Source organism: Drosophila grimshawi, unplaced genomic scaffold (assembly GCF_018153295.1).
Source record: "Drosophila grimshawi isolate 15287-2541.00 unplaced genomic scaffold, ASM1815329v1 contig_44, whole genome shotgun sequence".
NCBI classification, from domain to species: domain Eukaryota; kingdom Metazoa; phylum Arthropoda; class Insecta; order Diptera; family Drosophilidae; genus Drosophila; species Drosophila grimshawi.
This window is the reverse complement of record NW_025063240.1, coordinates 19,615,520-19,629,647: the sequence shown is the minus strand read 5'-3', so window position 1 is coordinate 19,629,647 and position 14,128 is coordinate 19,615,520. Positions and strand designations below refer to the sequence as shown.

Sequence of the window (14,128 nt, the reverse complement as noted above, 5' to 3'; positions counted from 1 at the left end):
TGGAGCTATTGTTTGCGGCAGGCTGTGAAACCGATGTCCTTAATTCTCTAGCCATTATCGACAATTAAACTTATAAACCAAAGAAAATAACATCCACCCTATGCTGAGACGCTCCGAATCAGTAACAGAACGTCTGGTGTTATTGATAAAATATATTTAACTGGGAAAAAATCTTTATTCAACATTCAAATAAGTAACCCAATGATGTCGCAAATATACGCACTCATACTCATATACTCTGCACTCCAAACCGGATGGCCATATCTGCAATAAAATCGGTGACTTCGACAGAGTCAGCATCGAGTACATAAGTATTCATATTTTAGTGTTGAAGTTAACTTTGGGTAAGTCGGTTTATTTTTTATAACAAACGCTTAATTGGCGTTCCAGCTAGGAACCAATCTAACTCAACTTCCTCGAAAGGACAACGCGCAAGTGCCTCAATATAACCAGAGTGAGCAAAAAGCGTCTCAAAGACTTAAGCTGCGTATGCAACTAATAGTGATAAAAGTGTCTGATAAACAAAGAAGCCGCGTTTAACTTGATTCTGAATGATCTGATCTGAATGCTATTATTTGATTTCCGATTATTGAAACTATTATAAAGTCTTCTGTTATAGTTTTTACACTAACTTATCTATTTCAGCATAAATCTCGCATTCCTCAAATATGTGGGGATCTGTTCTGCTAATGCTGATAGTTATAAATTTTGTAGTATCCGATATACCAGAATGCGATTACTTTGATACAGTTGACTTAAGGGAATCCACAAGATACCCCAATGGATCATTTCAATACGAGAATCTGATAATTCCAGCCGAGCAAACTGGTGAATATGACTACGAAATTCTGGTGGATGGTGAAAAGGAGTCGGTGAAAAAGCACCTGCGAGGATGTGCCTGTAAACTGGGCGCCTGTGTGCGATTCTGTTGTCATAAAAATCTGTTTCTGGTTCAGGATCAACGCACCTGCAGCGGTGATATAAGCAGGGCAGTTGACTTTGATCCCTATGTGAGCATTACTCAAAGCGATGGCAAACAGGTGATTAAACATATTCTCGATGATTTTATCGTACAACGACATCTGCCCGTTCCTTGCGCGGCACATCACCATATGGATGCTGAGAATGATAAAAATCATAATTGGACACTGTTCGAGGTTTGACTGGAATTAATTATGAAGTGCGCAGGAAATATATAATATCTTCTGTTTTTTAGGATGGAACTTTACAACGTCACTCTGATAAAATAAATATGTCGAAGCAGGAATACTGCCTACAGCCTCATCCAATCAAGACTGGCGAAAATGAGACAATAATCACACTAGTGCCACACATGTGCGCGGTTACAGTTCCTAGTCAATGGCTCCAACATATACGTAAGCAAAAGAACGCTAGGATTTTATAAGGTTCAGTATTATTATTTTCTCCTGAAGCGAAATACAAGTTAATTTTGTTTAACTTTCCCTGCGAGATTTTTGTGGTTAGATGGAGTCGCTTTAAATATAATTATAATTAATTCACTGTAACTGGGGAGGTAATTTGTCTGTTAATGTGTTTGGCTAATGTGGTTAACTGTTGTCTAAAATCAATTTCAGTTAGAGTGCTCTCGATAATTTTTTTAATCCTTACAATTATCGTTTACCTTTCGCTGTCGAAACTGAGAAATCTACACGGATATTGTTTCATCTGCTATATGATTTGCATTGCTTTGGCATTTGCATTGCTACAAGTTGATTCTTGGGGAGATGATTGGACATTAGCGGGCTGTATGGTAAATGGTATGTATTACACAGTTTTTTCGTCAATATACTTACTAAGATCTATCCATCCAGGCTATGTGGGTTACTTTGCCGTAATGGCTGGCTTCCTTTGGCTGACTGTCATCAGCTATGATCTGTGGACCTGTTTTCGTAGCAACAACTACAACATTCAACGATATACGCCAAAATATCGCTTCTTAATATACAGTATATATGCATGGGGAGTTGCTGCTCTGCTAACGATCACTGTAATCGTACTCGACCAAGTCTTGGATGTTGATGATGAAGATCAAACGCTATGGAGGCCGGGAGTTGCCTTTTACAGTTGTTGGGTTAATAGTGAGTATAGCCATAAAGCTTATCTCCAGATATGAACTATTCAAGTATATATATATGTATATATAAATGCTTACAGCAATGGATTGGTCGGCGATGCTTTATTTCTACGGTCCAATGGCACTTCAGATCATTTTCAATTTAATAATGTTTACATTAACGGTAAGATAATTTAAATATTAACTTTCGGTCTGATTTGATGATGCCATCATAATATTCTCTGTTTTGTAGGCTCGTGGTATTCTTCGGGTGAAGAGAGAGCTTCAAAGCGTTGCAACAAAAAGCGAAAAATCGCAAAAATTTTATCAAAAAAAGTAATGCTTTAAGGAAACCAAAAAAAAAAAAGTCAAAATTTAAATATTCCATAAATATTCTCTTCACTCAGATACACTCTATTTGTCCGCCTATTTGTCATTATGGGCGTGGCCTGGACCTTCGAAATCCTCTCATATCTGTCGAAAATATTAGAGTATTCCGCGCTTGAGATAATCTTCGAAATCTTCGATTACATTAACTGTGCCCAAGGAATAATTATATTCGGAATGTTTGTTGTGAAGCGCAGAGTGTTGAAACTCATTTTAAGCCGGTAAGTGTCAGATAAGCCGAACTCCTTAATGTAAATATATGTTATTTGGGGTTCATCGTATTCCTCGTATATGGTAAAGCATTCGAGGCATATACTCAACAAAATATTTAATAAACCGCTTCTTTCAGATTTCATCAAGAGGACCGAAGGATACGACACACTGAAATGAGCTCATTTCGAACATATAAATTCAGCCGATCCCAAGTTCATCGAAACAGAAATTTTCCGAGCCTTAAGGAAACATATAAAGTTTTGCCGTTTTAGAAGCATCAAGATCTTAAGTTGACTTTCGGTTAACAAAGAAAATTCGTTTAAGAATCTTGTTTGTAACGACAAATTTAAATAATCGAAGCGTGCACTTTTTTATTAGTAATATTTAATGTCTTATGTGTATATTGTTTTTATAGTGAACTATTTCGATACACTCTATTATTTTAAGCTATTTTTATTAATTAATTTTAATCCTTACAAGCTTTAAGAGATGCTATTTTAAGTGGGTTGCTTGTCTTGTAGCAAAAAACAGACATTTTTCATATTTAGTTACACATATTTCCAGCAAACTAGTAGACCGCGAAAATAGTAAATTTACTGCGAATTATTCGAACAGTCGAAATGCAATGCTAATATAGTATATATAGTCGAGAGAGCTCGACTCGGAGGTACCCTAAACTAAGCTGTTAAATATTTTAATTATATTTATTTGCTCAATATGAAAATATATCAGAGTAAATGTTGTTATAGAATAAAATCATCAATCATGTGTCAATCACCTTTTTTTTTGCGATTTCTTAATTAAGTTCCTTTATTTGCTGAATTAATCTCACGCAAAAAAAAGAACAGCATAATTTAAAAAGCAGGCAGGCTACGAAAGAAAACTCAAATCCGCTCATATTTCGACATACGCTAAAAATCAAACTTTTAAAAGTCGAATTTTAAATGACTTTTATTTTACAATGTTAAATTATACGTAAAAGAAACGAAACATGAAGTTTATCACACTAGTACCACCCTTTGAAAAATAAAAAACATTGTGGCTGCATTACATCCTAGCAATTTATTGAAATATCAAACCTGTGTGCGTAGTTAATCGATTTATTTCACTATGCAGTATATATATATCCTTCCTTTAAATATTAACGTCTGCACCTAGTCTCGCATTCTGCTCGATTGCAATAGCGATTGCGACTGCCAGCACTTCCGCGATAAGAATGTTTCGTGCAGGTTCCGTCAGATTATTATTATTTATAAAAGTACAGCTGTTCTAGAATACAAATGGTTTTTAAGATTCAATAAATGAGGTGCTAAATTATGAATAAAGATTCTCTATTATATTGTTCTGTATAACTGCTTAATAAAGCTCGATATGTTTGCGTTGTAGACTGCAAGAATATATATATTAAGCTAAGCGACCAGAAATATCTGTTGTTTTATTCTAAAGAATCAAGAACAACAGAAAGCGCTTGATGACTGTTTTATCTTTCTTTTGTTATTTATTATATTTAACAGCTGGGCTTAACTTATCTCCCAGTCAAGTTCTCTTTAACTGGAGCCTTTTCCTTGTGAAATCTTGTGCGCGTGGATATTATCAACAATCACACAAAAATTACTGTTTTAAAGTGCAACCTTGGAGCTATTGTTTGCGGCAGGCTGTGAAACCGATGTCCTTAATTCTCTAGCCATTATCGACAATTAAACTTATAAACCAAAGAAAATAACATCCACCCTATGCTGAGACGCTCCGAATCAGTAACAGAACGTCTGGTGTTATTGATAAAATATATTTAGCTTGGGAAAAAACTCTTATTCACTATTCAAATGAGTAATCCAATGATGTCGCAAATATACGCACTCATACTCATATACTCTGCACTCCAAACCGGATGGCCATATCTGCAATAAAATCGGTGACTTCGACAGAGTCAGCATCGAGTACATAAGTATTCATATTTTAGTGTTGAAGTTAACTTTGGGTAAGTCGGTTTATTTTTTATAACAAACGCTTAATTGGCGTTCCAGCTAGGAACCAACCTAACTCAACTTCCTCGAAAGGACAACGCACAAGTGCCTCAATATAACCAGAGTGAGCAAAAAGCGTCTCAAAGACTTAAGCTGCGTATGCAACTAATAGTGATAAAAGTGTCTGATAAACAAAGAAGCCGCGTTTAACTTGATTCTGAATGATCTGATCTGAATGCTATTATTTGATTTCCGATTATTGAAACTATTATAAAGTCTTCTGTTATAGTTTTTACACTAACTTATCTATTTCAGCATAAATCTCGCATTCCTCAAATATGTGGGGATCTGTTCTGCTAATGCTGATAATTATAAATTTTGTAGTATCCGATATACCAGAATGCGATTACTTTGATACAGTTGACTTAAGGGAATCCACAAGATACCCCAATGGATCATTTCAATACGAGAATCTGATAATTCCAGCCGAGCAAACTGGTGAATATGACTACGAAATTCTGGTGGATGGTGAAAAGGAGTCGGTGAAAAAGCACCTGCGAGGATGTGCCTGTAAACTGGGCGCCTGTGTGCGATTCTGTTGTCATAAAAATCTGTTTCTGGTTCAGGATCAACGCACCTGCAGCGGTGATATAAGCAGGGCAGTTGACTTTGATCCCTATGTGAGCATTACTCAAAGCGATGGCAAACAGGTGATTAAACATATTCTCGATGATTTTATCGTACAACGACATCTGCCCGTTCCTTGCGCGGCACATCACCATATGGATGCTGAGAATGATAAAAATCATAATTGGACACTGTTCGAGGTTTGACTGGAATTAATTATGAAGTGCGCAGGAAATATATAATATCTTCTGTTTTTTAGGATGGAACTTTACAACGTCACTCTGATAAAATAAATATGTCGAAGCAGGAATACTGCCTACAGCCTCATCCAATCAAGACTGGCGAAAATGAGACAATAATCACACTAGTGCCACACATTTGCGCGGTTACAGTTCCTAGTCAATGGCTCCAACATATACGTAAGCAAAAGAACCCTAGGATTTTATAAGGTTCAGTATTATTATTTTCTCCTGAAGCGAAATAGGAGTTAATTTTGTTTAACTTTCCCTGCGAGATTTTTGTGGTTAGATGGAGTCGCTTTAAATATAATTATAATTAATTCACTGTAACTGGGGAGGTAATTTGTATGTTAAAGTGTTTGGCTAATGTGGTTAACTGTTGTCTAAAATCAATTTCAGTTAGAGTGCTCTCGATAATTTTTTTAATCCTTACAATTATCGTTTACCTTTCGCTGTCGAAACTGAGAAATCTACACGGATATTGTTTCATCTGCTATATGATTTGCATTGCTTTGGCATTTGCATTGCTACAAGTTGATTCTTGGGGAGATGATTGGACATTAGCGGGCTGTATGGTAAATGGTATGTATTACACAGTTTTTTCGTCAATATACTTACTAAGATCTATCCATCCAGGCTATGTGGGTTACTTTGCCGTAATGGCTGGCTTCCTTTGGCTGACTGTCATCAGCTATGATCTGTGGACCTGTTTTCGTGACAACAACTACAACATTCAACGATATACGCCAAAATATCGCTTCTTAATATACAGTATATATGCATGGGGAGTTGCTGCTCTGCTAACGATCACTGTAATCGTACTCGACCAAGTCTTGGATGTTGATGATGAAGATCAAACGCTATGGAGGCCGGGAGTTGCCTTTTACAGTTGTTGGGTTAATAGTGAGTATAGCCATAAAGCTTATCTCCAGATATGAACTATTCAAGTATATATATATGTATATATAAATGCTTACAGCAATGGATTGGTCGGCGATGCTTTATTTCTACGGTCCAATGGCACTTCAGATCATTTTCAATTTAATAATGTTTACATTAACGGTAAGATAATTTAAATATTAACTTTCGGTCTGATTTGATGATGCCATCATAATATTCTCTCTTTTATAGGCTCGTGGTATTCTTCGGGTGAAGAGAGAGCTTCACAGCGTTGCAACAAAAAGCGAAAAATCGCAAAAATTTGATCAACAAACGTAATGCTTTAAGGAAACCAAAAAAAAGTCAACATTTAAATATTCCATAAATATTATCTTCACTCAGATACACTCTATTTGTGCGCCTATTTGTCATTATGGGCGTGGCCTGGACTTTCGAAATCTTCTCATATCTTGCGGCAAGATTGGAGTGGTCTCCGCTTGAGAAAATTTTCGAAATCTTCGATTGCATTAACTGTGCCCAAGGAATAATTATATTCGGAATGTTTGTTGTGAAGCGCAGAGTGTTGAAACTCATTTTAAGCCGGTAAGTGTCAGATAAGCCGAACTCCTTAATGTAAATATATGTTATTTGGGGTTCATCGTATTCATCGTATATGCTAAAGCATTCGAGGCATATACTCAACAAATGATGACAACTCTTCAGATGAAGAAGAACTTGAATTCCAAGAATGGGATGGTGCCCAAAAGTTCGGACCAACTATCTTGTTTTAGGTAATCTCAGTCAATTCATGATTCTGCTGTGTATTTAAAATTTCTGTAAAGGTTAATTACAAAGTTTCTGCTTTAACTTACTATATTCTTGACTCGTTCTAGTTTTTAATTCCTGTTTTAGTTGTGTTATCCATAATAACTTGACTAACAATGCTAAAACACTATTATAGTTAACTAACTATGAAAATTCCGCATTATATTTCAATATATTTAATAAACCGCTTCTTTCAGATTTCATCAAGAGGACCGAAGGATACGACACACTGAAATGAGCTCATTTCGAACATATAAATTCAGCCGATCCCAAGTTCATCGAAGCAGACATTTTCCGAGCCTTAAGGAAACAGATAAAGTTTTGCCGTTTTAGAAGCATCAAGATCTTAAGTAGACTTTCGGTTAACAAAGAAAATTCGTTTAAGAATCTTGTTTGTAACGACAAATTTAAATAATCGAAGCGTGCACTTTTTTATTAGTAATATTTAATGTCTTATGTGTATATTGTTTTTATAGTGAACTATTTCGATACACTCTATTATTTTAAGCTATTTTTATTAATTAATTTTAATACTTACAAGTTTTAAGAGATGCTATTTTAAGTGGGTTGCTTGTCTTGTAGCAAAAAACAGACATGTTTTCATATTTAGTCACACATATTTCCAGCAAACTAGTAGACCGCGAAAATAGTAAATTTATTGCGAATTATTCGAACAGTCGTAATGCAATGCTAATATAGTATATATAGTCGAGAGAGCTCGACTCAGAGGTACCCTAAACTAAGCTGTTAAATATTTTAATTATATTTATTTGCTCAATATGAAAATATATCAGAGTAAATGTTGTTATAGAATAAAATCATCAATCATGAGTCTATCACCTGCCTGCCATCCCTTAGAGTAATGCTCACATAGGGATCAAAGTCAACTGCCTCGCTTATATCATCTCTGCAGGTGCGTTGATCCTGAACCAGAAACAGATTCTTATGACAGCCGAATCGCACACAGGCGCCCAGTTTACAGGCACATCCTCACAGATGCTTTTTCACCGGCTCCTTTTTACCATCCACCAGAATTTCATAGTCATATTCACCAGTTTGCTCGGCTGGAATTATCATACTAAGTTGATTCTTTGGCTAAATCTAAATTTAAGAAAATTTTTTTTTGCGATTTCTTAAGCACATCCGCGATAAGAATGTTTCTTGCAGGTTCCGTCAGTAAAGTCGTACCAAAACATTGAATTTGCTATACAGCCACTATATATATATATATGTATACCACCAATAAATCAAAATAACCATTTAAGTTCTTATGCACACTCAATCAATTTATTTCAATATTCAAATGGGCTTTCTTTCAATTATGCAGCAGGTTCAGGAGCAGCAGTGGTAGGAGCAGCAGTCGTAGGAGCAGCAGTAGTAGGAGCTGTACGCCTGCACCTCCTCTCGCATTCCGCCCGAGTGCAATAGCGATTGTTGTTGCCACCACATCCGCGATAGTTCATTGTCTTGCAGGTGCTGTCAGTAGTGTCGTACCACCACATGTTTCGATTTGCATTCCTTGCGCAATTGCGACCTCGGGCAGTTCCCTCATTGCGACCACCAGTGCAAGCTTTCCTGTTTGCTGTAGAGAAACAAAAGAGTTAGTTTTTGTATTATTTTTAGATAAATGAGGATAATCACCCGATTACTTACCCGGAAGACGACCGCGACACCGCTGAGCATGAATGTGGGCCACAAAAAGCGCCAGACAAGCGAGAATTAGAATGAATTTCATGTTGAATAAGCTTGTTAAACTCTGTGAAGTTTGAACTGATTTCCAACTGAAAATGCGAGTGCTTTTATAGCAGATAGATAGTCGACAGCTGTTCCAGAATACAATCGGCATTTAAAATTAATTGAATGAGGTGGTGAATGATGAATAAAGGTTTTGTTATATCACGTTCGTTTTATTTGTTTAATAAAGGTCGATAAATGTGGCATTATGGAACACACGTGTGCAACTGCGCACGCAGCTTTTCACAAAGAAATACAAGTCTTTGTTTTTTTAATAGTAACTTGCAAATGTATATACACATATATGCATCATATATGTATCGCAATCATTCGACATATTGTGTTTTTGAGAAGCATTTAAATTTTTGAATAAAACATATGTTATAAAAATGTTGTACATCATGAAATTGCTTTAAAAAAAGGATGTTAAATGGGCTTACGAACGCTGGCAACATTGTCGAAGATTCGACAGTTGTGCTGCCAGAGACGTGCAATCACATGCCAGATCTCTATAGATTAATTACACTGTATTATTTTGTACATATGTATTAATAGATATTCATGTTTTTGATATATTTGTGCAGTATTGAGTGTTAGTGGACCTCAGCTGTTTTAATGGGTTCCTTAGCAGATTAACTAGAAGTCCAGTCTAATACTAAGCAAATTGGTAAGGTACTTGTTCGGAGTTTAGAGCCTACAACACTCTTCAGCCCATAAAGTTGCATAAAATCCATTAATCTCCCTCTGAGCTATCCATTACCGCAATCGTTGACTTCTAATTTTAATTTAATACCATTGTTCTGCAGGTCCTGCCATTATTTGCACCCATTACGCACCTCCGACCGGACGAAGTTCCCTCATCTCGCCAGCGCAACTTGCCACTACAACTATGAAATCAAAGATAAGTTGTAGTTGTATTTATATATAAACTTCGTAAGGTTTGAACTGATTTTGAACTGAAAATCTGAGCGCTGATATAGGAGATGGATAATTCAAACAGAACCATATAAACACAGCTGTTCCAAAATTAAAACATGAACTAAAACTAAATAAATGAGGTGATAAATTATAATAAAAGGTTCAGCAATATCAAGCTCGCCTAACTGTTTAATAAAGGTCGGTATTTTTGCATTATGCGTAACTGAATATCACAAAAGTTGAAAAAGAATTTTAATTGTATTACAGATAGAAATATAAAGAAATTGTTTTTAAATTGTTGGACTAAAAATACTTTGAAAACATTCACAGGGTTCAAAACATATCCTTAGTATATGGGAGAAAACTGGGAAAACAATTTGATTGCCATTACAAATGAAGTTGCTACACTGGCTAAATTGCCCTTAAGAAAAATGAGACGCCGCACTTTTAGGAAGAGAAAAAAGAGAAAAGAAAAGGGCGGAGAAAAGAGTCACTAACTCGGCCAAATCCTTACAAATTTGAACCTACTCTATCGAATAAAATTTAACGATTATGAGGTCATCTAAGATTCAAAATGTTAAGTAGACATTTTTAAGCGACTTCGATTTTTCCATGATAAAAGCTTAACAAAATACTACATTTGTGAGACAACCCCGAACATTTTAAGAAACTTACAGGGGTTGTATTATATCGGAGCAATTAATAAAAATAACAATATAAATTCCTTTCCACAATCACTCGATTTATTTCAATATTCAAATGGGCTTTCTTTCAATTATGCAGGGGGAGCAGCAGTAGGAGCAGCAGTAGTAGGAGCAGCAGTAGTAGGAGCAGCAGTAACAGGAGCAGCAGTAATAGGAGCAGCAGTAGTAGGAGCAGCAGTAGTAGGAGCAGCAGTAGTTGGAGCAGCAGTAGTAGGAGCAGCAGTAGTAGGAGCTCTACGCCTGCACCTCCTCTCGCATTCCGCCCGAGTGCAATAGCGATTGTTGTTGCCACCACATCCGCGATAGCTCATTCTCTTGCAGGTTCTGTCAGTAGTGTCGTACCACCACATGTTTCGATTTGCATTCCTTGCGCAATTGCGACCTCTGCAATGTCCTACATTTCGACCACCAGTGCAAGCTTTCCTGTTTGCTGTAGAGAAACAAAAGAGTTAGTTTGAGTATTATTTAAAAAAATTGGGATAATCTCCCGATTACTTACGTGCAAGACGTCCGCGACACCGCTGAGCATGAATGTGGGCCACAAAAAGCGCCAGACAAGCGAGGATAAGAATGAATTTCATGTTGAATAAGCTTGTTAAACTCTGTGAAGTTTGAACTGAATTCCAACTGAAAATGCGAGTGCTTTTATAGCAGATAAATAGTCGACCAGATCATTCAGAAAACGACAGCTGTTCCAGAATACAATCGGGATACAAAATGAAATAAAGGAAATTTTTATTAAGGTTCTGTTGTATCACGTTTGCTTAATTGCCATGATGTAATACACGTGCGCAACTGCGTAACTGAATAACTGAATATCACAAAAGTTGGAAAACATTTTTTAAATGTATTACAGATGGAAATATAAATAAATTGTTTTTAATTGTTTAACTAAAAATACAACATACTCGTACTTCCGAGATGAATTGAATTTTGAGGAAAATCAAAGGGTTCAATACATACCCTTAGTATATGGGAGAAAACTGGGAAAACAATTTGATTGCCATTACAAATGAAGTTGCTACACTGGCTAAATTGCCCTTAAGAAAATTGAGTAGACACACCTTAGGAGTATAAGCATGGAGAAAAGTCTCTAGCTCTGCCAAATCTTTACAGATTTGAATCTTCTCTATCGAATGGCATTTTACGATTATGGAGTCATCTAAGAACCAATTTGTTAATTGGTGATTTAAAGTGACTTCTGTATTCCCATGATAACAAAATAACAACGTACTAAATATGTGAGTCAAACCCCAACATTTTAAAATACTTACAGGGGTTGTATTATATCGGAGCAATTAATAAAAATAACAATATAAATTCCTTTCCACAATCACTCGATTTATTTCAATATTCAAATGGGCTTTCTTTCAATTATGCAGGGGGAGCAGCAGTAGGAGCAGCAGTAGTAGGAGCAGCAGTAACAGGAGCAGCAGTAATAGGAGCAGCAGTAGTAGGAACATCAGTAGTAGGATCAGCAGTAGTAGGAGCAGCAGTAGTTGGAGCAGCAGTAGTAGTAGCTCTACGCCTGCACCTCCTCTCGCATTCCGCCCGAGTGCAATAGCGATTGTTGTTGCCACCACATCCGCGATAGTTCATTCTTTTGCAGGTGCTGTCAGTAGTATCGTACCACCACATGTTTCGATTTGCATTCCTTGCGCAATTGCGACCTCTGCCAATTCCCTCATTTCGACCACCAGTGCAAGCTTTCCTGTTTGCTGTAGAGAAACAAAAGAGTTAGTTGTAGATGGGGATAATCTCCCGATTACTTACGTGCAAGACGTCCGCGACACCGCTGAGCATGAATGTGGGCCACAAAAAGCGCCAGACAAGCGAGGATAAGAATGAATTTCATGTTGAATAAGCTTGTTAAACTCTGTGAAGTTTGAACTGAATTCCAACTGAAAATGCGAGTGCTTTTATATCAGATAAATAGTCGACAGCTGTTCCAGAATACAATCGGCATTTAAAATTAATTGAATGAGGTGGTGAATGATGAATAAAGGTTTTGTTATATCACGTTCGTTTTATTTGTTTAATAAAGGTTGATAAATGTGGCATTATGGAACACACGTGTGCAACTGCGCACGCAGCTTTTCACAAAGAAATACAAGTCAATGTTTTTTTAATAGTAACTTGCAAATGTATACACACATATATGCATCATATATGTATCGCAATCATTCGACATATTGTGTTTTTGAGAAGCATTTAAATTTTTGAATAAAACATATGTTATAAAAATGTTGTACATCATGAAATTGCTTTAAAAAAAGGATGTTAAATGGGCTTACGAACGCTGGCAACATTGTCGAAGATTCGACAGTTGTGCTGCCAGAGACGTGCAATCACATGCCAGTTGCGCTGCCAGATCTCTATAGATTAATTACACTGTATTATTTTGTACATATGTATTAATAGATATTCATGTTTTTGATATATTTGTGCAGTATTGAGTGTTAGTGGACCTCAGCTGTTTTAATGGGTTCCTTAGCAGATTAACTAGAAGTCCAGTCTAATACTAAGCAAATTGGTAAGGTACTTGTTCGGAGTTTAGAGCCTACAACACTCTTCAGCCCATAAAGTTGCATAAAATCCATTAATCTCCCCCTGAGCTATGCATTACCGCAATTGTTGACTTCTAATTTTAATTTAATAATTTTTTTCTTTTACCCGTATTAAAAATGCAACCGCTGCTGTTATTATTTAATACATCGAAATTGAGTATTCAGACTTTGAGAACAACCTTGCCAGTTGTCAGTTTCTCTCTGGCTACAGCAGTGTCGCTAAAATTTAAATACGCACTTCATCGCTCGGCATTAAATACAATAAACATATGGCAAAATTGTCAACGTGTGAAAGCAGGCTTTCACAAATGAAAAAAGCATATTTGTTCTCAACTTTCAGGATGATCGAAATTTATGAATGCCGGAAAGTCAGTCAAATATAAAGCATAATTAGGGGCTGATTAATAAATTTACATTTAATATAAAATTTAAAGAATTTTAAATTTTAATACATATTCGTAGCCTAAGCAATAAAATCTACTTAGTCTCCGAAAATAACAAAGGCTATAAATAAATCTGGTGCAACAATTCCTTTGAAATTTCTTAGCCAATTTGCCGAATTGGCAATGTCATCTCTTATCCAAAAGAAATAAGATCCGATATAATTTTAGGTCGCTCCAACACGGCCAAATCGTTGCTAGTTTGGTTATGCTTTATCGAATTGTATTAGACTATTATAAGGTAAAAGATAAAAGATAAAATTAGAAATATTATACTTTACGTGATTGTTATTATTATAAATAACTACATTTGCCTATGTACACCGCAGCTTGTCTTGCATTCCCGTTTTGTAGTCTTAATCGGTTCTTGCCTGCGAGCAACGGTAATTGTAAGTTCCTTATGATCAAGACCTTCTTCGATGGTATGTTAACTACTTTCATGTAGTTTGAGTCAGTCGCTTTTGGTCGCTTGAATCGCGTGGTATAAATTGGATGAAGTGGCCATATTTTCTGTATTAAATACAAAGCTCTGAATAAATATAAGCCCCAAGTTATAA

The 14,128-nt window shown here is 36.1% G+C and overlaps 5 protein-coding genes across 5 annotated transcripts; 2 read left to right on the top strand and 3 right to left on the bottom strand.

The window, feature by feature from the left end:
• Positions 1–378: 378 nt before the first annotated feature.
• LOC6556859 (G-protein coupled receptor Mth) lies at positions 379–3,099 on the top strand (the record flags this gene model as incomplete). Its single annotated transcript, XM_032739546.2, has 9 exons — positions 379–454; positions 715–1,157; positions 1,217–1,376; positions 1,596–1,778; positions 1,833–2,099; positions 2,176–2,258; positions 2,328–2,410; positions 2,482–2,682; positions 2,811–3,099. Coding segments are annotated over 9 exons (1,632 nt in total), but the record flags the coding sequence as incomplete, so codon positions are not given.
• Positions 3,100–4,953: 1,854 nt separating this feature from the next.
• On the top strand, positions 4,954–7,688 carry LOC6556845 (G-protein coupled receptor Mth). Its single transcript, XM_032737714.2, has 8 exons — positions 4,954–5,465; positions 5,525–5,684; positions 5,904–6,086; positions 6,141–6,407; positions 6,484–6,566; positions 6,636–6,718; positions 6,786–6,986; positions 7,406–7,688. Exons 1-8 carry the CDS (start codon positions 4,977–4,979, stop codon positions 7,539–7,541), a joined length of 1,602 nt encoding a protein of 533 aa, XP_032593605.2. The 5' UTR covers positions 4,954–4,976; the 3' UTR covers positions 7,542–7,688.
• A 791-nt stretch (positions 7,689–8,479) lies between these two features.
• LOC6571665 (tissue factor pathway inhibitor 2) lies at positions 8,480–8,954 on the bottom strand. The gene is made up of 2 exons (XM_001997811.3): positions 8,862–8,954; positions 8,480–8,790 (listed from the first exon to the last, which is right to left on the bottom strand). The coding sequence occupies exons 1-2, from the start codon at positions 8,941–8,943 to the stop codon at positions 8,528–8,530; spliced, it is 345 nt and encodes a 114-aa protein (XP_001997847.2). The 5' UTR covers positions 8,944–8,954; the 3' UTR covers positions 8,480–8,527.
• Positions 8,955–10,743: 1,789 nt separating this feature from the next.
• On the bottom strand, positions 10,744–11,156 carry LOC116806263 (kunitz-type serine protease inhibitor homolog alpha-dendrotoxin-like; the record flags this gene model as incomplete). The annotated part of the gene is made up of 2 exons (XM_032742495.2): positions 11,064–11,156; positions 10,744–10,994 (listed from the first exon to the last, which is right to left on the bottom strand). Coding segments are annotated over exons 1-2 (333 nt in total), but the record flags the coding sequence as incomplete, so codon positions are not given.
• A 501-nt stretch (positions 11,157–11,657) lies between these two features.
• On the bottom strand, positions 11,658–12,430 carry LOC6556874 (kunitz-type U15-theraphotoxin-Hhn1f). The gene is made up of 3 exons (XM_043215396.1): positions 12,338–12,430; positions 12,026–12,282; positions 11,658–11,693 (listed from the first exon to the last, which is right to left on the bottom strand). Exons 1-3 carry the CDS (start codon positions 12,417–12,419, stop codon positions 11,658–11,660), a joined length of 375 nt encoding a protein of 124 aa, XP_043071331.1. The 5' UTR covers positions 12,420–12,430.
• Between the last annotated feature and the right edge of the window lie 1,698 nt (positions 12,431–14,128).

Bases quoted from the DNA above. Each gene is read 5' to 3' on its own strand.
- LOC6556845 (XM_032737714.2), top strand. From the start codon at position 4,977: ATGTGGGGATCTGTTCTGCTAATGCTGATAATTATAAATTTTGTAGTA. The intron at 5,685-5,903 runs GTAAGCAAAAGA...AATCAATTTCAG, and splicing joins TCAATGGCTCCAACATATAC to TTAGAGTGCTCTCGATAATT. The intron at 6,408-6,483 runs GTGAGTATAGCC...AAATGCTTACAG, and splicing joins TTACAGTTGTTGGGTTAATA to CAATGGATTGGTCGGCGATG.
- LOC6571665 (XM_001997811.3), bottom strand. From the start codon at position 8,943: ATGAAATTCATTCTAATTCTCGCTTGTCTGGCGCTTTTTGTGGCCCAC. The intron at 8,791-8,861 runs GTAAGTAATCGG...GTTTCTCTACAG, and splicing joins GTGTCGCGGTCGTCTTCCGG to CAAACAGGAAAGCTTGCACT.
- LOC6556874 (XM_043215396.1), bottom strand. From the start codon at position 12,419: ATGAAATTCATTCTTATCCTCGCTTGTCTGGCGCTTTTTGTGGCCCAC. The intron at 12,283-12,337 runs GTAAGTAATCGG...GTTTCTCTACAG, and splicing joins GTGTCGCGGACGTCTTGCAC to CAAACAGGAAAGCTTGCACT. The intron at 11,694-12,025 runs GTTCCTACTACT...GCCATTCGATAG, and splicing joins CTGCTGATCCTACTACTGAT to AGAAGATTCAAATCTGTAAA.